Source organism: Dermacentor andersoni, chromosome 1, assembly GCF_023375885.2.
Source record: "Dermacentor andersoni chromosome 1, qqDerAnde1_hic_scaffold, whole genome shotgun sequence".
Classification (NCBI taxonomy): Eukaryota; Metazoa; Arthropoda; class Arachnida; order Ixodida; family Ixodidae; genus Dermacentor; species Dermacentor andersoni.
Window position 1 is genome coordinate 295,186,674 of NC_092814.1, and position 22,573 is coordinate 295,209,246.

The 22,573-nt window shown below is 45.9% G+C and overlaps 1 protein-coding gene across 6 annotated transcripts in view; it reads left to right on the forward strand.

Annotated features, from left to right (window-relative positions):
• The window catches only part of LOC126548579 (SH2 domain-containing protein 4A-like), a 387,266-nt gene that overhangs the window by 352,000 nt on the left and 12,693 nt on the right, over positions 1-22,573 (forward strand). For 5 of the 6 annotated variants that reach the window (XM_072285115.1, XM_055063310.2, XM_072285116.1 and 2 more), the window contains 2 exons: positions 11,758-11,952; positions 14,305-14,461. In XM_072285115.1, coding sequence (XP_072141216.1) covers positions 11,766-11,952; positions 14,305-14,461 — 344 coding nt within the window. In that variant the 5' untranslated portion in view covers positions 11,758-11,765. Of the gene's footprint in view, positions 1-4,579; positions 4,661-11,757; positions 11,953-14,304; positions 14,462-22,573 lie in introns of those variants that run through there. The other variant, XM_055063309.2, reaches the window with a different exon arrangement.

The window sequence follows — 22,573 nt, forward strand, 5'->3', positions numbered from 1 at the left end:
CATTTACAACCGGATATCAAGGTACATCGAGGAACACGAACTCTTCCCCTACAACACGATGGGCTTTCGCCCTTCCTGTCAACTCAGGACGTTATGAAACTCATTAAACACCACATCATCGATAGGGACACCAGAGACGTCAGGGGTATCTTAGCGCTGGATGTTGAAAAGCCTTCGATAAAATTTCGCATAGGCACGTCCTCGATTCCGTTTCGGACATGGGCCTTGGGTCCAAGTTTCACGGGTTCGTCAGTTCGTTCCTTCGGGGCAGGCGCGCCATTCTCAAGGTGGGCGAGGTAAAGTCTGATTCATTCGAGCTGGGGAAGTTCTCCAGAGGGTGTTGGCTGCGGTGAGGGGCACCCCTCAGGGGCCGGCCATCTCGCCGCTTCCCTTCAACGTCGCCATGCCCGGCCTCTCCGCGCGTCTCCCCGAGGTAGACGGCGTTAATCACTCTTTCCGCCGACGACATCACGGTGTGGTGCAACGGCGAGAGTGAAGGCCCAGTCAAGGAATCGCTACAGGCGGCCCTGAGCTGCACGGAGGAATTCTTGGCGGGCACAGGGTTCGGCTCTCCCCGTCCAAGTTCGAACTTCTTTTGTATCGACCGTCGAGGAGGGGGTGCATCCCCAAAGAGCAGGTCCCTCTCGGGAAGGTCATCTCCATTCGCACAGCCATCGGGCAGGTCACTCCCAGGGTGACGGTCATCCGCATACTCGGTATGTGCTGATCGAGGCAAACGGTAGTAACGGACAAATGATCGCTCGTATCGCCACCAAAACGGACATGGTCAGGCGCGGAGGGTTGGGGGAGAGAACCTCCTTAGCTTGTACCACGCCTTCCTAACGAGCCACATGACGTACGTGGCCGCCGCGCATCGCTGGCACGGCTACGAGAGGGCAAAGCTCGGAGCGCTGATGCGCAAGAGCATCAAAAAGGTGCTCGACATCCCCATGGGAGCCAGCACGAAGAAGCTCATGCAGCTGGGAGTCCACAACACCCTCGACGAGGTTGTCGAGGCACAGCAGACGGCCCAGGTTGTCAGGCTCTCTTCCTCGCCTGCGGGGCGGCGGATTCTGGAGGCGTTGGACTGCAACCCCGCTGCCGTCAGAGAAAGGCGGTACGCGGGGACGCGGGAGGCCGTCACAGTCTCGCCATTTCCGCGCAACGTGCACCCACAATTCAATGTAGGCAGACGCCGGGCCAGGGCGGCCGCACTTCTCGGATCCGTCGCCGGCGATACACGATCAGTCGCATTCGTCGACGCCGCCCAATACGGTTCGTCCGACCGGTTCGTGGCAGCCGTGGTAGATCACAGGTGCAACCTCCTTAACACCGCGTCGGTGCGGGGCTCGTCCCCGGCACTGACGGAGCAGGTCGCGGTGGTCCTCGCCCTCCGGGACGGGAGCAGACCGCAGGTCTACACGGATTCCCGGGTGGCGGTCAGGGGCTTCGCCAAGGGTTCGGTCTCGAGGGAGGCGGCAGCCCTGCTTTGCGGCAGGCGCATCGCCCCCCACGTTGTCATTTGGTTCCCGGCCCACATGGGGCCTCGGGTTTCCCCCGTCGTTCTCAACGCCAACGAACTGGCCCGCGCGCGCGCGGGGCTCCACAAGGACTCGCTCCGCACGTTCAATGAGACTACAAAACACTATCAGCTCGGCAGGAGGGTCTAACCCCCGCCCCACTCGAAGCTCTCCAGGCCTCAGTCTTCCACCCTACGCGACCCTTCGGGCAGACCAGGTCCTCTCCCAACCTAGCCAGGGTCAGCAGGTACGCGGACTCGTTCGAGCCCGAATGTCCGGACTGCGGAGATCCCGCCTGCACTTTAGAAGACATGCTCTGGCGGTGTTCCTCGTTACGAAACCACGATCACCACGGAAGGAGAGTGGGAGGAGGCGCTCAAGAGCTCAAACCTCGCCGCTCAGTCCAGAGGGCCTGCGGAGCGGCGTCAGGCACGGCCTGCCCGTCCCGACGTGGGAGCCGCCCGCGGCGGCTCCTCCCTCGTCGCTCCTCAGGACCTGACGAAAGTTCATTGCCTGCCTGCCTGTGAAAATGGTTATCCTGCCGTCTTGAAGAAATCTCGTGGTGAAATACCTCACACAGAATTAGGAAAAATATGTTTTGATAATTAGGAAATTGGTCTTTCTTTTTTGTTATTATTATATGGTGCTTAGTGGATGTTGCCTTTAATTGGCGCCGGCTACTCCTTTTGACACAGATATATGAAAAAAAAAGAAAATTACCTTAAAAGCATTAAAACTATATGTTAACTCCCAACCGCAATAACATAAAGTCCAGTCACATAAATACATTAATACCCCACTAAAACTGAAAGTCGCCTCAGAAACACAGCAACACAATTAGTCTTGTGTGACGGTCATCTGTGCAGTTTTGATAGCCGCTTGCGATTTACGCACAGGCGCCTGAGAATAAATCAAGCGAGGGAGCTGGCTAGAAAACCTCAGCGATGCGAGTACATGGGCGGACTCGTGAATGCATGGTCGTAACTGATGTCAGAGAACTATAATATGCTTGAAGCAGTTATTGCGCGTCAACATGATTGCAAGTATCGCCTTTTCTGACGCTGCCGTGGAACGGTCTACCGTCGCCGTTGCGTCGCGGCCATTAAAGTTGGTCAAGCACAACTTTTTTCACCGATCGTTGGAATCGTTGCGTGTTCCGACTGACGCTTTATTAGTATGTCCAGCCTCGCAAGTTCGAAGTGAACGCTTCTGGTCGATCACGGGACACTTTTGCGCTTTGATTGAATTCTCTCGGTTGAGCTCCTGACGGGTGTGATGTGAAATCCTTACGAGTCGAATAGTTCTTGTCATTCGAGTGGAGGACTTGTTATTCAATATTTTCGAGTGATACGCTATAGTATAGCCGAATTAGCGGGTGTGTAAACTGTAATTACATTGAAGCCTGCACGGTGCAAATACCGAAGCAAGTCGCTTTTCAGTGGTCAGCCCGAAAGCACGGCAGTTAGGCGAATGCGTTCACTCCGCTCTTATTCGCTGCAACTCATTTTGAACGCTTTAGCTGCGTCGCATCCCCATATCTGTCGTACGGCAGTACCGTACTCCCTATGCCTTGTACATGCCACATTTTTCCCTCCGGGGGTGTTTTACGGTACGGTCAGCCACTTCTTCCGCACGGTGAAGTGACATGGTCAAAAGCTAAACCGAAAACTTTCTCCCAATTGTTAACCGTAGAATAGGGTGGGAGAATAGGGAAGGAGAATTTGGAATTTTGCTTCCAATCTCTCCTCTTCCAATGAGAGCGTATTCCTGTCCTCATTGATCTTAACTTGACGCACAGTTCTCGCCTCTGAATAAAGCTGACAAGTTAACAGCACATGCGAGAAGTCATCTGTTTCACTAAAAGCACGTGATAATTCAGCGCGCCCTGTCTTATGTAGCCTATATTTTCGATGTTGCAGAAACTCTATTATATGCGCGCATAAAAGGATGACATTTATGTTTTAAAACTTGTAAGGTATTTTAACTCGATGCTCAAGTTTGTCTTGAAGTACGTCGGACCTGGCGTCATCGTCATGACACAAAGCAAAATTGGCTGTGGTCATGTAGCAGCAGTAAGGCTAGGTAAGATGCCGCTGCTCATAAAAATAAATAAATAAATAAATAAATAAATAAATAAATAAATAAACGAGATTGCTGCGCGCTTTCTTTTTCTGCGCTCGCGCGTGACAGCCGCGATCGAGCAACGGAGCGAGCCGATGTATCATGACGTCATGATGCATCCAACACCTGGGTATCGAAAAAAAATTAATAGTAAATTATTTTGGGCGCTCTGGCGGCAGCCGGTATATTTTGCAGGGTTTAGAGGGTTTGGTCTATCACTTGATGAAAAAAAAAAGTGTCGCAAATGTTATGTCAGTACTCCTTTATTTTAAACTTGCGATTCGACATAGCCTGCTACGCATTGGCTTAGTTATAATTGGCGTAGCGCCACTATGCGCACTTGGTCTATCTCAGCCGTATACCCGTGCCTACATTAGCGTACCGGCACCTGTTCGAAACATTTTCGTAGCAACGGCGATAGCTGGGCGCTCTTGGCGCGGTGGGGCTCGTGCATTGGGATGGTGACGCAAAGCTGCGTGCGTTTATTAGTCAGGTCGTCTCATGGTCGACGATGCCGACGCTCGGCACAGCCGCATCACCTCGCTCACCTTGCTCCGTGTACGTGCTTGCGCGCAAACTAAAAGCAGACGACACTGAGCGTGAATTTGGTGGTGGAAGTGATGGGTAGATGGCACCACATAGCACGGCGCGCGCAAGGAGGTCAATGGCGGGCAGGGGATTTACGGGGCTCTATTTACTGAGTGCTTAGCTGTATGGAGGGGCTTTAGCTGTAGCGTTCCAGTCATTTATCGATGACTACCAGGGAGAATATACTGAAACACTATGGGGAATGGTAATTATGCAGCTTCCTGAATAGGCGCCCGTAACACATCATGTGTCGTGAAGCGCAGCGCGCCAATTTTAAGTTTTAGTCGGATAGGCGCTGCTATGCAGTCTTAAGATTGTGCCACACCGTCGTGGACCATTCGTTTATCTGTTCGAAAGTTCCTGCCAGCGCAAGTGGCGGGAACACAGTGCAATGCTCCCGCCGCTTTCATGCCCGGAACGCCATGGAACACGTATGCAGTTTTCTTTCTTTTATTGACCCTAAAGGCCCATCGGGCATTTCATAGAGGTACAACGAAAATTTTTGGTACAGTGAATACCCAAAATTTCATCCGCTCAACGCTTATCACACGGGTGCTAGAATGATTTGTTCAGTATGTCAGTCGACACAACTTAAAGAAAATTCGCGTAACAGCAGGGACGATGTGTGTTGTGTAGAGAAGTGGTCTGTCGCAAGAGCCCAACGCGCGTTTTCGGGGCTTCTCTCGTGCGCTTCGGTCACTAGCCTTTATTGGTACCAAGTTAATTTATTTAGTACATACTGTGGACCAATTAAGGTCCAAGCAGGGGAGGGAGTACAATATCGTCAACGCATACGTGAATCATTTCAAAAAAATTCAAATGAAGAATAAAAAGATATACACATGCATGATACAAAAGTGGGATACAACTTCAGTACAATACGATTCACTCAGGAGGAATAATCAAATGAGAACTTGTTGGTAATGCATTCCACTCGACAATCGTTTTTGTGAAAAAGGGAATATTTGCAAACATTGGTGCGTGCGAAAATCGGTTTAATAGTATGCATATGTTTGCGGTGGGATGCTCAATTCTTGTCTTTGTCGAAAACATCCTCAGGTCGGATTCCCAGCTTACCAAAGTTTATCGAACGAAGCATCTTGAGCCTGGCGACCTTCCTCCTTTCTGATAGTGATTCAAAATTTGGTAGTTGCAACATACTATAAACGTGGGTAGTTGTGACGCTTATAACGATTGTATGTGAATCGAGCGAATAATCTTTTGATGTTTTCTTTTTCTTTTTGTCCGACGTGTGCGGGTCCCACACCATGTTCGCGTGCTCGAGATATATGGCTGCTTCGTTGCCTGCGAGTATCAGTGGGCGCCAGCGCAAAGGAGGTGATTCTCTTCGATACAAAGTTTTCGCTATAGCAGAAGTTGGTTGCAACTGTACTTTATCTGAAAATAAAATTTGAAGGGGCAAGAATTGCGCAATTAACGCTTGACATTTCAACAAATCCACACACAACGATCTTTTTGTCACATTCGCGTGTGCTCTGCACACCCTCGCCACAAGTAGCCTGTCGCAAATAAACGGCGCGGCACGGAGGCCTAAGTTTTCGTGGCCCGAACTTCGTCACAAGACTTGGCTGCAATCGTTTCAAGTCGAGACTGCTATGAAGGCTGCTTTCAGCACAAGAGCCGTAAAGTCCCTTGCATTTAATCCCGGAATTGGCTTTGTGCTACGCAGAGTGGCCGGCGCTGCCGTCCGCGTGACGTTTTAGCTTAGGTCACGTGGATACGCGCTGCGCACTTCCGCGGGAAAACCTCTCTCGGAACCCGAGCGTAATAGGCCGATTACCGACTATTGGCAAAAGAGGCTGCCAGTTTTCTCGGCCGACTATGAATAAGACGTAGTGCGGTCTCCGCGGCCATAGGCGGAAAGTTTTCATTTTTCCGGGGGGAGGGGCGACCAGCTTTCCGAACACACACACACGCACGCACACGCACACACACGCACGCACGCACACACAGTTTGACTTGAAGAAACTTTGTGTGACCCCGAAGAATTGTTCACTGAAGTGACGGCCTTATATGAGGATTTACAAGACCTCATAGTAGGAGACAGTTCAGTTTCACAGCCACCACCTAGAATCTGGCTTTTCTCGGTGGTGTAATCTTCCTTCGTGTAATTGTCGTATACTTCGCTATCACTAATACTGCTTCGCCTTTCAGGTGAAACTGCAGTCTCTCTCAGTACTTTAACCCACCGTGGTTGCTTAGTGGCTATGGTGTTGGGCTACTAAGCACGAGGTCGCGGGATCGAATCCCGGCCGTCGCGGCCACATTTCGATGGGGGCGAAATGCGAACACACCCGTGTACTTAGATTTAGATGCCCGTTAAAGAACCCCAGGTGGTCCAAATTTCCGGAGACCCCCACTATGGAGTGCCTCATAATCAAAAAGTGGTTTTGGCACATAAAACTCCATAATTTAATTTTTTTTTCTCGCGGTACTTTTTTTTTCTGTGAGTCCGAGTATAAGCGCTCCTGTGCATGACTGCTGTTGATTCTGAGTTCGAGTGAATCAGGCTTGGCATCATTTCGGTTACTGAGTGAATTATAGAGGGTGCTCCAACTATCGTGCACCAAGACTTAGAAAAAGAGCAGTTGCGTTACTTAAAGAAAACCTAGTGCATATTGTTTCCAGTACAGTGGAGTAGCCGTCAGTAGTTCTTTCGTTACTGAGATTTACTTCTACAACTGTAATTAATTATCGAATTCCAGAAGTACTGTCCCAATTATCGAAGTATCAGTGAGGCATTTGTACGCACCCCCAGGCAGCCCCAAATGACAGCTAACTGCTGTGTTTTCAGCGACATACTAATTGCACACAATTTTTTCCAACTGGCAAACAACCCTCACGAAATATGAAAAATACCACATGACTGCACTCCCACTAGCATCATAAAGCATCGCCCTCAAATAAGCTGATTGAAAGCAACTGTATTACCTGTCGCAAACCCGAATAGACAGCGCATCATCTTGTTATGGTACTGAAAGAGCACCATCAGCAGGTTTCGCGGCTTTCCACCTATTCCTTCCTCGCTACGTCGTACTTATTATCCATCTCTCAAGGCTGACTGATCACATTGATAACAAAAGCCCCTTGATAACGCAGCTGAAGCACCACTTTGACCACGCACGAAACACGAAAAGCAATGTAATAGGCATAGCATGTTTCAAAATCCTGGCTTTGCTCGCACTACTTCGACAGAGTGCGTGCGCAGCTATATTTCGTGGCAGAAACTTGCTTCGGACCAAAGCCAAATTAAAGTGACGGTTTTAGTTTTTCATGAGTGTATACGTGTTGCAAAAACAGGTTCATGGCATAATATAACAGTGAAACAAACAGACCGAGAAGCGACCCACGTGTTGAGAAAAGGCAACACTGATGCGTTCAAGAAAGTAAATAACCCGATGTGGTTGCTCAGTGGCTATGGTGTTGGGCTGCTGAGCACGAGGTCGCGGGATCGAATCCCGGCCACGGCAACCACATTTCGATGGGGGTGAAATGCGAAAACACCAGTGTACTTAGATTTAGGTGCACGTTAAAGAGCCCCAGGTGGTCAAAATTTCCGGAGTTCTCCACTACGGCATGCCTCATAATCAGAAAGTGGTGTTAGGATGTAAACGCCATAATTTAATTAAATTAAAGTAAATAATCGCTTCCAAATGAGCCAAATTGGCAATCGGGATGCCTGCAAAAAAATAAATAAATAAAGAACAGATTTCAGTGTGTCTCCTTCTGCAGCTATGCAGTAATTATTACTCTTTATCGCGTCTTCAGTGGCTTTCTTGATGACCGACGCTCGAATTCTACGGCAGACATCCGTGTGCTTATCTTGAGCCAATCTGACATCCATCTCGATCATGTAGGCACGATCTTTCACATAATCCCAAAGGCAGAAATCGAGTGGAGAGAGGTCAAGTGACCTAGCTGACCAATTTACAGGCCCATGCCTTCCAATCTATTGCACATAAAAAGTTGCATCCAGCCAGTTTTGTGTTTGGCTGCTGCTGTGTGCTGGTGCTCCATCTTGCTGATACCACAGAAGTGGAAGACGTGACAGCGGTACTTCACTGAGAAACTCGTCCACGACTCCAACAAGGATTTTGTTCATGTAATGCTGTTCAGTCAGTGTGTGATCGAAGAAAATGGGACTGATTATAGCACCGGTGTAAATTCCGTACTCCACATTGAACGACTGCTGGTACTGGTGCCAGATGCGCTTTACGCAGTGTGCATTGTAGTCACTCCAATAGTGTGCATTATGCAAATTTACCTGGGTGTTTATATGAAAATTGGCTTCATCTGTGCACATGATGTTGCTCAAAAAGTCCAGTGACTCCTCAGCTTTTGTGGAGACCCAATTCGAGAAATCTACGAGATTCTACAGGTCCCTGTCCTCCAATCATCGGTGCTGGTTAAGGTGGTACGGGTGAAAGGCCGTCGTTTCGAATCCTCCAAACTGAGGACTTGGAAATTGGTACCTGGGCAGCCATATCCCGCATGCTAGCATGAGGGTTTGAGGCCAGAAATGCTAGAACATCCATGCGTAGGCTGGGACTCAAAGATGGAGTCGTACGCCGCTGTTTCTTGGAAGCTGCCGGTTTGTCTCGGGTTTTCATAATTTATGATGATAGTCGATGCATTTGGTCTACCGCCATGCTTCCATGACCGATATATATTTGCGGTCTTCCTCGTGCTGTCATTTGAACTCCCAAGGCAAGGATCATTTTGTGCATTAGAGGAGGACCTTCTGTGCATTACAGAAAGACATGGCGACTGGGACAAAACAAAACGCACCTTTAAACATTTGCACTGACGTTGTCAATTAGCTTTTGTAGTGATAGGTTTTGTGGCAAAAAAAAACAACCATATGTGCACTTCATCTACGCTAAGACAAAAGCTATCACAGCTTGTTTCCAACTAACACCAAACGGGACGTGCTACTTTGGCCGAGGTGCGGCTGATAAAGCACTAGCTCGATCACGGTTTTACAGCGAAGCTGTATATGGCTAGCCGATTCGTCCATCCGCCTGTCTGTCACCTGTATGCTGAAAACTCCTCTAGTGCAACCCCATGCAAATGCGCAAAAGAAAAAAGAAATCGAAAGAAGCGCACGATTGGCTGCGCCAGTAGTGACGTCATTGCTCTTCGTCGCAACCGAGTGGGCGCGCTGCAGTTTTTCTACGGCTCCGAAAGGGGTAGGCCACGTGTCACACATACTTCTGAGGAGCAGGCAGCTTTCGATCAGCAGCGCCGCGAGTAGAACCGGGAATGAGCTCGTCTATGCCATCCCGATTCTACAGCCCAGGTGTACAAGAACAGGCTCGTGTATTCGAGCGCAAGCAGCAACTACGTACCGAGGATCTGTCAGCCTACCAAGCCGTCATTTAATGAACCGTCGGGATTAACAACCAGTGATAAATACCGGGGCCACACATTTCAGCTTTGCTGGTTAACCATCTGTACGGAGTGCTTGGGCGGTGATTTTTTTATTTATTTCCTTCATTTCATTCTGGCTAACTCAGAAGGAGCCTGTTCGAGGGCGCTGCTTTATGATGCGGGTGGAAGCGCAATCACATGGTATTTGCCATATTTCGCAAGGTTTATTTATCAGTCGGAAAAAAATTAGTACGCAATTAGTACGCCACTGAATATACCGCAGTTAGATCTCCTTGGCTATGCCTACAAATGTCTCGTTGACACTTTAATAATTATGATAGTATGTCTCAAATTAGATAATTACAATTACTTAATTAAATCTCAGTAACAAAAAGATTACTGGCAGTTACTCCAGTGTACTGGAAACAATATTCACTGGTTTTTCTTCGAGTAACACATTGCTTTTTTTTTTTAACCTTGGTGCATGATAGTTAATTGGGACACCCTGTATATATTTATGACCTTTGCATGCAAGTGACAATGTTTTCATCCCTGATAAATGTTAATTATTAGAAGTGTATTTTTAATGAGTCGGTAGCTTTGCTTACTGGAAACAGAAGCGATACTGCAACACATATCGTTCACGCACATTCACGCGCCATTGATAAAAGGCTCTGCCGAATGCCGAAGGGTCACTAAAGTCTGCAAGTTTATTCAGGGTCAAAAAAGCATGCAAAGCATTTTGAAGTGAGGTGAACATACAGCAACATATTCATTCTCTAGGCATAAGCTATCCATACTTTTAGAAATAATTGTTACTTGGCTTTCTCCTTCTCTTTAAAAATCGAATAAACTTTGTCCTGTGTATATATTTAAACATGTTGTGTATGCACATGGTGTTTACAGTGGAAATTTAAAACAATGTTGAAGCGAGCAAATACGTATGAGGCAGCCACTGCCGGTACTTCTACTGCGCTTGCTCTCTTGTTGTCAGGATTTGCAGAAATAAAGCAAAGTATGAATTAAAATCCATGGCCGTCCACGCCAACAATGATGCAGTAAGCTATTAGTCACAATAAAATTTTAAGTGAAAAGGTTGAGGCAAGTCAAGAGGAACCTCAAATGATGTGGGTGACAAAACTCTAGCAATGACACGTTAGGTGGGAGGAGGGGGGGTAGGCTCCGGCATCATTATATGTATGTTATAAAGTCAAAGTGCACTTTGAAAGATTTATAATCTTAGCTGTGCGAGTAATAGCTTGCAACCAAAATAGTTAAAAACAAAAGCCAAAAGGTCCTTGAATGTTTTCCCAGTTCAGCTATGCACAAGATCTACCCCGAAATTGACCACTTATGGCCTTGTGCTCACCAGCGAAATACAGTAGCCACTAAGCCAATATTGCAAGTAATCTACAAACTCCATGATCAATAATGCCCAAAGAAAGTTCAGCGAATCACACTTTTTCTTGCCCGGTCCCATATTTTTTCTTGTTTTCTTGCTTTTTATTGTGTCTTTTCTTTTGCATATTCCTTTTCCCCTCCTTCGAGGATTTCTTTCTTGCATGTCCTCCTCCTGCCAGATTCCTGGTCAGTCCCCCTTTGTGGGCATGTTCCACAGCCGAGCAGCACCATGATCATCATCTTAATTTGTTGCTGCTTAATTACGGAGGCTCCGAGCTTATGTGCAGGAAATTTAATGGCAGATAATATTGATGGCAGTATCTGGCTCATGTTTTTCTTCAGATTCTCATGCTGGAGGGGTTGAAAAGTAAATGTGTGCGAATTCGTCCTTTTAAGGGAGGCATGTCTAGAAGGGAAGAAGGACATAGTGCCAAGTTTGTGTGAAAGCTCACTGTGTGGATTCATGCTTCATGCAAAATCTCCAAAGCCTTAAGACGAGAGTGGGGAAGGGGTCTGTGGTCAGCACCTGATGGTGTTGTCCTGCATGTTGTGTCTTGCATTGAATTGTATGACTCTTAGAGTATCGATTTCAGCTGACTACAGGCCAGTAAATCCTTGAAACGTTGCCTCCGACACTTTATTTTGAAAATCCAGCAATAAAAAATTAGGTGTGTTTAGGCTGCTTTTTGTTAAAAATAGCCTGGCACTTATTGCTATCTTTTTGTGACTTGTGCAGGTGTCAAAATGCTCCAGCAAATCCTACGGGACATGTACATTGACCCCCAGCTGCTGGCCGAGCTGGATGATGAGCAGAAGCACATCCTCTTCTGCAAGATGCGGGAGGAGCAAGTGCGGCGTTGGGAGCAGCGTGAAAAAGAGCTTACCCTCAACAATAAGAAGAACGGCACCACTAGCAATAGCAGCAAGCCTGGTGGGTGACACTCCTTCACTTGTCAGGTTTCTTGCTGCCTAGGTGCTTTTGCTGCTGTCTGCTTGCTTCATGTAGTTAGCAGTTGCGTTGTGATGCAGTGATATGCAGGATGTTCTCTTTAGCTGCATTAAAAATTTTTTTGAAGATTGCCTATGGCAGATAGCACAATTCTAACCCTTGATCTAAATTACTCTGAGGCAGCAATTAGTTCTATGAGAAATCAAATTGTTCAATAGAACAATTAACACAGGTACACTAATTAACTTTTAAATTAATTTACGCCACATATTTCAATCTACGAATTATAGCCACTGAGTTCGCACAGTGTATCCACTTGGAATGAATTCTATGGACAGCACCAGTTTTGAGATGTTAATTTTCAGAGTGTCCTTCGAAATGCATTGTTGTTCCATTATACTTTTGTGCTTCAATGCATAAAACAGTGGTTTCTTAAAGAGAAGTGACTGGAACACCAATGCGTTTCATCGGACACTGAAAATGAATGTCAGAACTGGTGCTGTCCAGAGAATTCATTCCAAGTGGATACGCCGTGCGAACTCAGTGGCCATAATTCGTAGATTGAAGTATGTGGTGTGAAGTAATTAAGAAGTTAATTAGTGTAAATATATTAATTATGCAGTTGAACATTTTGATTTCTCTAAGAATTACTGGCCGCCTCATCAAGTAGTTTAGATTGAGGGTTAGAATTGCACTATCTGCCATAATAGGCAATCCTTAAGAAAATTGGTGCAGCTAAAAAAAAACACCCTGTGTGTATTATGACAGAGTGAAATTCACATTCTACAAGTGACACCTCGATAATATTGCAAAGTCCATAAGTGTCCAGACACACCAATACCTAAACAGAAAAAGCTTTTGCTTTTACATTTAGTTTGTCTTGGAGGTGTCTAACATTTAAGTAGTTTGAACATTGTAACACTCTCACCCTGAAGCTCAAGGTGTAATCTATCTATTTAACAGTTTGGACCAATACTGCCAAGGATGAATCCCACTTGTCCACGATGCAGTTTGTTTTGCTCACCATAAACGAATCATATGCATCTGCTCATCCCACTGCCAAGTTAGGCCACTCATTGTGCAAGTTGTTGTGTAGTTCACATGTGTTTTGCTGTCATGCATTGAGAGAATATTGTTGAAGTCCTTTGTGTTGTGAGAAATCTGTTTTCCTCAAAATGCACTTTGTTGTTTAACGTGTGCATTGAGTACAAGGAATAAAACATAAATTTAATATTTTTTAAAATCTCGATACTATAGGCAAAATGTTTGCAGTGGGAAAGAAATTTGGGTGCTTTTGTGCAGTCCTCCAGGAAATAAGAGTTAAAGCAGCACAGGATGATTGTGCCTCACAGAGATTATGGCACCTTCATTGTCTTTGCCATGTACCAGTCTGGAGCTAATACAGGAAGTGCATTGTGCTAAGTATTTGGGAAACAGTTTTTTCATGGTACATGTGGTTCTTGCAGTACATGTGGCATATTTCAGTGGCAACTGTGATCCAATATTAAACATGATATTTAAATTAAGGTGAGAACTTTTGGTGGCCAAGCTTCATCAGTAGCAGACAGAATTTCTGTCATAATTGCCAATAGGATCACTGACAAACTTTCACTAATCATTGTTCAATTAATGACCTCAGCACACTATTGAAGTTTAGTAATTGAAACCAACAATGTCGAAAGCACATTCACTGAGGAGAAAATGTGTGGCAAAATACATTGGTACTTGAGTTGATCTATCTGCTCTGCAGAAGAATATAGCACAGAAAAATGTTAACTGGAACAACAATGCACTCTAGCACATTTTTACTGTGCATTTCTCTAAAAAGTGGCGCTATGCTCAGGAGTTTTAGCAAGTGATGTAATTTGCTTACTGATTGGCTTCTGTTATAGCAGTTACAACATGCCACCCCATGTTAATTAAAAAATTAAATTCTGGGTTTTTACATGCCAAAACTGCCATCCGATTCTGAGGCACACTGTAGTTGGAGACTCGGGATTGATTTTGACCACCTGGGGTTCTTTAATGTGCACAAAGTACACATTTAAGATCAAAGTACACAGGCGTCTTTGCATTTGACCTTGTTCAAAATGCGGCTGCTATGGCCTGTATTGAACCCGCAATCTGATGAGCAGCAGAATGCCATAGCCAGTAGGCTATTGCAGCAGGTATAATGTTCTTAATTAAAGATTAGCAAAGGTTAGGTAATCATTCGTTAGGGATCTTCAAGTAGATCCAGGCATTGCAATGTAGGAAGCTTCACACTGGAGGTCTAAATGAAGTTTCATGCCACTGTAATGACTACATGCATGGATGTATGTGTGTTACGCACAGGAAGCAAACGTGTGGACTTCCTTTTGGGTTCTGATGGCAAGCCATGGACTTGGGTGATGGGTGAACATCCTGAAGACTCCAGCATTGAGGAGATCCTAGAGAAGGAGACCAAGGAGAAGGCTCGCATTCAGGCAGCCCAGGAAACGCTCCAGTTCAGGTGTGTGCCTGCCTTCGTTTATTTGTCTTGGACACTTACAGACAGACATTCTCTAAACAAGAAGGCCACGAAAAACAATTGAACCTTCATGGAGCCGAGGCATCCAGCACACGCTTGAGATGTTTGCTACACAACTCACAAAAACAACCACCGTTCCTGGCTGGACATATAACGTAGTACTGGAAAATTATGCTTTTCTCTGACCTCCATGTTACAAAAACTTGCCAGTGGCTATACTTGTCTATAACAGAAATAGGCTGTAATATCTGCACAATGTTTGTAATTCTGAGGGCACATGCCAGGCTCATTGGCAAGGTGTTGCAGTCACATTATTAAGGTAACGTTGTGAAGGAATCATGCCATTGACTCATCAAATAATGCACGTGAGCTGCCATGTGCCAGCATTGGCTTTCCTTTCTACCATATCAGTGCAGTTCTGCATCTAAAAAAAAAAATGAGCGATTTAGGCAAATACTTGCAGCTATTCATTCTTGTTTTAAAAGTATGGGAATCTTCTGCTATGGAGTTGAAAATGGCCTAATAGTACTTACTCATCACAAATGGGAGCGAGCTATCAGCCAAATTAGATTAATGGTTCTCTGTTCCAATTATTTAGATTACATGGCAGTAAATTATGAACACCTATAATCGGACAGCCCTCCATATAGTATTCCCAATGGTACTCAGCCTTGAAATTTCATAGTGCCTAGGTGGTTACCACATTCTGCTACAACTCTGCATTGAACATCCACTTAAGCATCAATGTTGTGTGTTCTTATCATGGTTATGTAAATATATTGGAAGCCTATACCTCCTGTATGAAAAATGTCTGACAACTCTCCAACTTGCATTGGGAAGCTCTTGTGTATCTTGGCTCTGTTGTTTGCTATCATGTGGCGCCATGGCCTGAATCTCCTGTGCTGCTGTCAAAATGGCTGATGTGCAGCTACACTTGGTTTTAACTTATGCTGTTACTCCAGTTTTGTGACTCATCAGAGGTGCTTATCACTTTACTACAATTACACGAAAATGAAGTCTAACTCAATTTGCACTTCTGTCAGTGAAATGTCACTATAGCTAGTTTTGTTTTGGCACAAGGTTACTGTAACATTTATTGCTTCAGATGTCTTCTCCTGACTGGCAAGATTTTTTGGCTTAGCTGAAAGTCAAGCAGCACAAAGAAGGACGCATGAAGATAAATTGCTAAACTTCCATCTCTCTTAATTGGAGTCTGTGAGGCATGCATATGCATACACACATGTGTTTTGATCAGGTGCAAAAGGAACAAGGTTGTCCAATTCTTTGTTTTCAGTTGCCTGGTTTTTCCCTCAGTCGTCAGCCCACTTCCACGACGTGCCCTTTTATCATAGAGTTTTTGTTTCCACCTTGTTTGTTTTGCAGATGTTAGCAAGGGTGACACATGCGTGATTAAAGACAGAGCCAATTTTAAGCAATTTCCCCGATTAATTTTTCCAGTCAATGTGTAGGGCAAGGTTTTGCATGAGCATCAGTGTCAAGGTAGTATGTTGGCTTTTGATTATAAAGGCGTTCGTTGTCTTGCGTGGAGGCTGCACATGGCCTTTTTGAAAGGCAGTGCACAGCTGTGCAGCCACACATTTTTAGGGGGAATGCTTATTTGGACATACAGGGTCAGTCCTGTCTTTGTGTCCTTTTGCTGTGCCTGTTTGCACTGCTAGTTCCTGATCTTGATATGCATACTTCCAGGTCGCAGTTGCCAACAAGCTCTCTCATTTCTTCCCTCTGTGATAGTTTTATGTCATCATCATCATCATCATCATCATCATCATCAGCTGCCTATTCATGTCCACTGCAGGACGAAGGCCTCTCCCTGCAATCTCCAATTACCCCTGTCCTGCGCCAACCGATTCCAACCAGCACCTGCAAATTTCCTAATTTCGTCCCACCATCTAGTCTTCTGCCGTCCTCTACTGCGCTTCCCTTCTCTTGGTACCCATTCTGTTACCCTAATGGTCCAACGGTTATCTAGTCTGTGCATTAGATGACCTGCCCAGTGCCAGTTTTTTCTCTTAATGTCTATTAGAATACCGTCTATACCTGTTTGCTCTCTGATCCAAACCGCTCTCTTTCTGTCTCTTAAAGTTATGCCTAGCATTCTTTGTTCCATCGCTCATTGCGCGGTCAACTTGTTCTCAAGCTTCTTTGTCAGTCTCCAAGTCTCTGCCCCATATTCCAGCACTGGTAAAATGCACCGATTGTATACCTTCCTTTTCAATGATAACGGTAAGCTTCCAGTTAGGAGCTCACGATGTCTGCCGTATGCGATCCAACCCATTTTTATTCTTCTGTGAATTTCGTTCTCATGGTCCGGGTTCCCTGTGATTAGTTGACCTAGGTAAACGTACTTCTTCACAGACTCTAGAGGCTGACTTGTGATGTTGAACTCTTGTTCCCTTGCCAGGTTATTTATCATTCTTTGTCTTCTGCATAATAATCTTCAGCCCCACTCTTATACTCTCCCTGTTAAGGCCCTGAATCATTTGTTGTAACTCGTCTGCATTGTTGCTGAATAGAACAATGTCATCAGCAAACCGAAGGTTGTTGAGATATTCGCTGTCGATCTTTACTCCTAAGCCTTCCCCATTTAATAGCTTGAATACTTGTTTTAAGCACGCAGTGAATAGCATTGGAGAGATTGTGTCTCCTTGTCTGACCCTTTTCTTTTAGGTATCTTCCTACTTGTGTAGAATTAAGGTGGCTGTGGAATCTCTGTAGATATTTTCCAGGGTATTTACGTAAGCGGTCTGTACTCCTTGATTAAGCAATGCCTCTATGACTGCTGGTGTCTCTACTGAATCAAATGCTTTTTCGTAATCTATGAAAGCTACATAGAGAGGTTTATTGTACTCTGCAGATTTCTCAATAACCTGGTTAATGACATGGATGTGATCCATTGTAGAGTAACTTTTCCTGAAGCCAGCCTGCTCCCTTGGTTGACTAAAGTCCAGTGTTGTCCTTATTCTATTGGAGATTATTTTGGTAAATATTTTATATAATACTGGGAGCAAGCTAATGGGCCTATAAATTTTTAGTTCTTTAACGTCGCCCTTTTTGTGGATCAGTATAACGTTTGCATTCTTCCAGTTTTCTGGGACCCTTGCAGTCAATAGACACATCATCTTTGATTAAATCGACTGTTATTCCATCCTCTCCTGCCGCTTTTCCCCGTTTCATGCCTTGCAAGGCCTTTCTGACCTCATCTCTAGTTATAGGAGGAGTGTCTGTATCCTGTTCATTATTGTTTTGAACAGAGTGCTCCTGAGTCGTCTGGGTATTGTAAAGGTCAGTATAGAATTCTTCCGCTGCTTTTACTATATCTTCGCGATTGCTGATGATATTACCCTGCTTATCTTTTAGTGTTTAGTGCATACATCTTGGTTTGTCCTATGCCAAGTTTCTTTCTCACTGATTTGAGGCTACGTGCATTTTTTACGGCTTCTTCAGTCTTTCTCACGTTATAGTTTTGAATATCACTTATTTTCGCCTTGTTACCCAGTTTTGACAGTTCTGCAAATTCTATCTTATCGCTTGAGTTGGACACTTTCATTCTTTGTCGTTTCTTTATTAGGTCCTTTGTTCTTTGGGAGAGCTTGCCTACTGGTTGCCTTGGTGCCTTGCCTCCCACTTCAATTGCTGCCTCTGAAGCCAGCCTCGTTACAGTTTCATTCATTACCTCTATGTCATCATCATCATCATCATCATCTCTCTGTTCTAAGGCTGCATATTTGTTTGCAGGTGCCAGCCTAAATTTGTCTGCTTTTACCCTTACTGCCTCTAAGTTGACCTGTTTTTTCTTGACCAATTCTACTCTTTCTCTGTTCAAATTGAGGTGGATCGTGGCCCTCACTAACCTATGATCACTACATTTTACCCTACTTATTACTTCTACATCCTGCACTATGCTGGGATCGGCAGACAGTATGAAATCAATTTCATTTCTTGTTTCACCATTAGAGCTTATCCAGCTCCATTTTCTGTTGCTATGTTTTCTGAAAAAAGTTTCATGTACGCACACCTAATCAATACTCGGAACTGACTTGTTCAACAAAAATCATTTTTGCTAGCAGAGTAATTTAAAAGGAAGCTTAATGCCTATTTTTCAGGGTGCCAAACTTGTATGAAATTGCCAGCTTTTATTGCATTCACTCTTTGATATCTTAAGTTGTAGTTTTTTTACTTTACTTGCATTTCCATTCCTCACTTCGTGCCTTCTTGTCTTTTCCTTCTGCAAGAACTAGCATCACACTCATTTTTCCTCTTTAGGGGATTTATATGAGATTAATTGTCCATGAGTTCTTAATGTGCCGGCAAGTTGGTTGTAGCTATAAGTATACATACAGAGGACTGAAATGGAATGTGAAAGGACATAACAAAAGTCTGTCACGGTCAGTGATGACATAAATAAACATGTACCCGCCGTGGTTGCTCAGTGGCTATGGTGTTGGGCTGCTGAGCACGAGGTCGCGGGATCGAATCCCGGCCATGGCGGCCGCATTTCGATGGGGGCGAAATGCGAAAACACCCGTGTACTTAGATTTAGGTGCATGTTAAAGAACCCCAGGTGGTCGAAATTTCCGGAGTCCTCCACTACGGCATGCCTCATAATGAGAAAGTGGTTTTCGCACGTAAAACCCCATAATTTTAAATAAATAAACATGTGTTTAGGCATCAGCTTATACCCGCAGGGGCGTCTGCGTCAGCAGGCGTTTGGTGTGTTGCGACACCACGTACCCGAGCACACGAGGGTTGGACCCTCCCGCGTGTAGCCGTGCGTGGCTTAGCCGTGTTCGGGGAAAAGGGGATCCTGGGGGTTGAGCCAATGCCGGGTGTTTGGACCTTTACGGCCCCTCGGCGGCGGCAACACACCCCTTTGGCCTCGGCTTCACGTAGACGGCACCCCCGGACTGACCCATCCGGGGGAAATCGGCAGTCGCCTTTTCCTGTCCTCCTCTCCAATCTTCGTCTTTCTCTCTCGTCTTTTTCATCTTGCCTGTCTTCTCATCACTTCTCACTTCCTAGTTTCCCGGCAGCAAGGGTTAACCTTGTGTAGCTAGCCAGCCTTGGTTATGCTGTATTTGGTTATAGCAGCGATGTACGGCTGGCGTTGGCAGGGTTTCTCTAGCAGGAACTTCTGTCACGTCCCCCTGTTGGGCTCCATGGTGGGTGGTCAGCATCGCGGCCGAAAACCCAACTGTACTTATGGAAAACGCTTTTCCTAAACTCCCTGATCGCCCTCAGAAACGAGGGCGCACCGAAGAGGTATTTCAGTTTTTCGGGCGCCAAGTCCACAATTTTCCTCGTTTTCACGTGATCCACGCAGAAAAACCAGCTAAACAAGTGCGAACAATCTCCCCGTTCCTTGTATCTAAGGCCCTTACCGAAGTTTTTGGCCCAGGTTATAAGGCGTCGAGGATGGCTAGCGGTGACCTCCTCTTGGAGCTCCGCGATCTGAAACAATTGGAGAAACTGCCTAAACTAGTATCATTTGGGGAGACCCAAGTAGTAGTAACCCCGCACCGCACGATGAATACCACCCACGGCGTTGTCTCGGACGGTGATTTGCTGGAGCTCACTGAGGCTGAACTCTTGGAGGGCTTCAGTGAACAAAATGTCATAAATGTCAAAAGAATCAAGATGAGGCGAGACTGTAAAGAAATTGCGACCAAACACCTAATACTCACCTTCAATTCAAGTGTCCTGCCTGAGTCAATCGAGGCCGGGTACATCAAGCTTCGTGTAAGACCGTATGTGCCAAATCCCTTGAGATGTTTCAAATGCCAACGTTTTGGCCACCGCTCGCAGAGCTGCCGAGGCCGCCAAACATGTGCGAAATGCAGTGCCCTTGAACACTCCACTGAAGTATGTAAGAACTCTCTACACTGTAAACTGTGATGGGGATCACGCCGCGTACTCGCGGTCATGCCCCTCCTGGAAGAAGGAAAAAGAAATTGTAACCATAAAAGTAAAAGAGAATATATCGTTCAAAGAGGCACGAAGGCGGGTAGCATACCTGCCAAAGAAAAGCTTTGCCGAAGTGGCGCGTCAGGGGGCAGCATCACAACGGCCTCCGGCAGCTGTCCGACCCACAAGCAGTGAGTCGGCAGTCACGCCATCTGCCCCCGCGGCGGTTGCAGCTAGCGCTGCTCAGTCAACCGAGGAGAAGGGACCATCGACCCCGCAGGTGGGCGCAGCCGAGGCTGCCTCAACCTCCCAGGTCCCTCCCAGCGCTGGCAACGGCCGGTGCAGCCAAATCCCTCAGGGAGCCCCATCGACCTCCGGGCTGGTGGGCGCAGGGGTCTTGCCCTCCAAGGCGGGACTCCCCCTGAAAACTTCTCGCTCGCAAGAGCATGTGTCCGGCGCCTCACAAGAGGCAATGGACACAACACCTATCCTCAAGGCGCACCAAGCGCCTAAGGAGCGGCGAGGCTCCCTCGAACGCTCCAGAAAGGGCAAAACTCCCGTTACAGGGCCTCGAAAGGGCTCTGTAATTTAATCTCTGTAATTTCCATAATCACTACTTCTGTTTCTGTACACACCTCACCTATAACTTCCAATATGGATGCACAAATAATTCAATGGAACGTCGGAGGTCTTCTCAGAAACCTTGATGATGTGCAGGAACTTATACAAAAACACAATCCAAAAGTGCTGTGTCTACAGGAAACACACTTAAAACCACAACACACAAACTTTCTCCGACCGTATGTCAAGTTTCGCAAAGATCGCGATGATGCTGTCGTGTCATCAGGCGGTGTTGCCATCTTTATTTATAAAAGTATTTCCTGTCAGCATTTACAGCTACAAACGCCCCTTGAAGCAGTGGTGGTTCGAGCAGTTCTTCTAAATAAACTCGTCACCATTTGCTCGCTTTACGTACCCCCACAGTACAAATTAAACAAACATGAATTTCAGTCATTTATAGACGAATTGCCAGAACCTTATGTTGTTCTTGGCGATTTCAATGCGCACAGCTGCCTGTGGGGCGACTCTCGTATAGACGCGCGAGGTCGTCTTGTTGAACAGTTCCTTTTTTCTTCCGGTGCGTGCTTGCTGAATAAAAAGGAACCCACATATTACTCTCTAGCAAACAGAACATTTTCTTCAATAGATCTTAGTATAGTTTCCCCGTCTATACTGCTCGAACTTGAATGGGAAGTTACGAAGAATCCTTACGGGAGCGACCACTTTCCCATACTCATAAGAACATCTAAAGAAAACTAATATCCTCCACAAGCTCCTAGGTGGAAGATAGACACAGCCGACTGGGACAAATTTCGAACTCTCACAAGCATCTCATGGGCTGACATGTCTTCGTTAGGAATTGATGCTGCTGTGGAGTATCTTACATCATTCATAATAGATGCCGCATCAAAATGCATATCCGAAGTGAGTGCTCTGGCATGCAAACGACGTGTACCGTGGTGAAACAGCGAATGTAGGATCGCCCGTAAGAATCAGAACAAGGCGTGGGGGTTGCTACGCGCTTCTCCCACTGCAGAGAATCTTATGAACTTTAAAAAAGTGAAGTCCCAAGGCAGGCGAATCTGCCGACAGGCCAAAAGAGAAAGTTGGCACAAGTTTTTGTCGAGTATTAACTCGTTCAGAGATGAGGCCAAAGCCTGGGACAGGGTTAAAAAGATTAGAGGGCGGCAAACATATTCACTCCATCTGGTAAATACACAGGGCGATACACTGCAAGACCAGGCAGACTCACTTGGGGAGTATTTTGAGAGCGTGTCAAGTTCAACAAATTATTCACAATCCTTCCTCAAATACAAACAAATAGAAGAATGTAAGCCTTTCATCAGAAAATGTCGTCAGAACCAACCATACAACCGTCCTTTTAGTATTGCGGAGTTTAGAGCTGCCTTGAGCGCATGTAAGAGCTCTGCACCTGGATCTGACAGAATAATGTATGAAATGATCAAAAACCTACACAATGACACACAAGTTACACTACTCGCACTTTTTAACACTATTTGGGCTGTGGGATACCTTCCAACCGCATGGAAACAAGCCATTGTGGTCCCTGTTTTGAAACAAGGCAAAGACCCTTCCTCAGTGGCAAGTTAC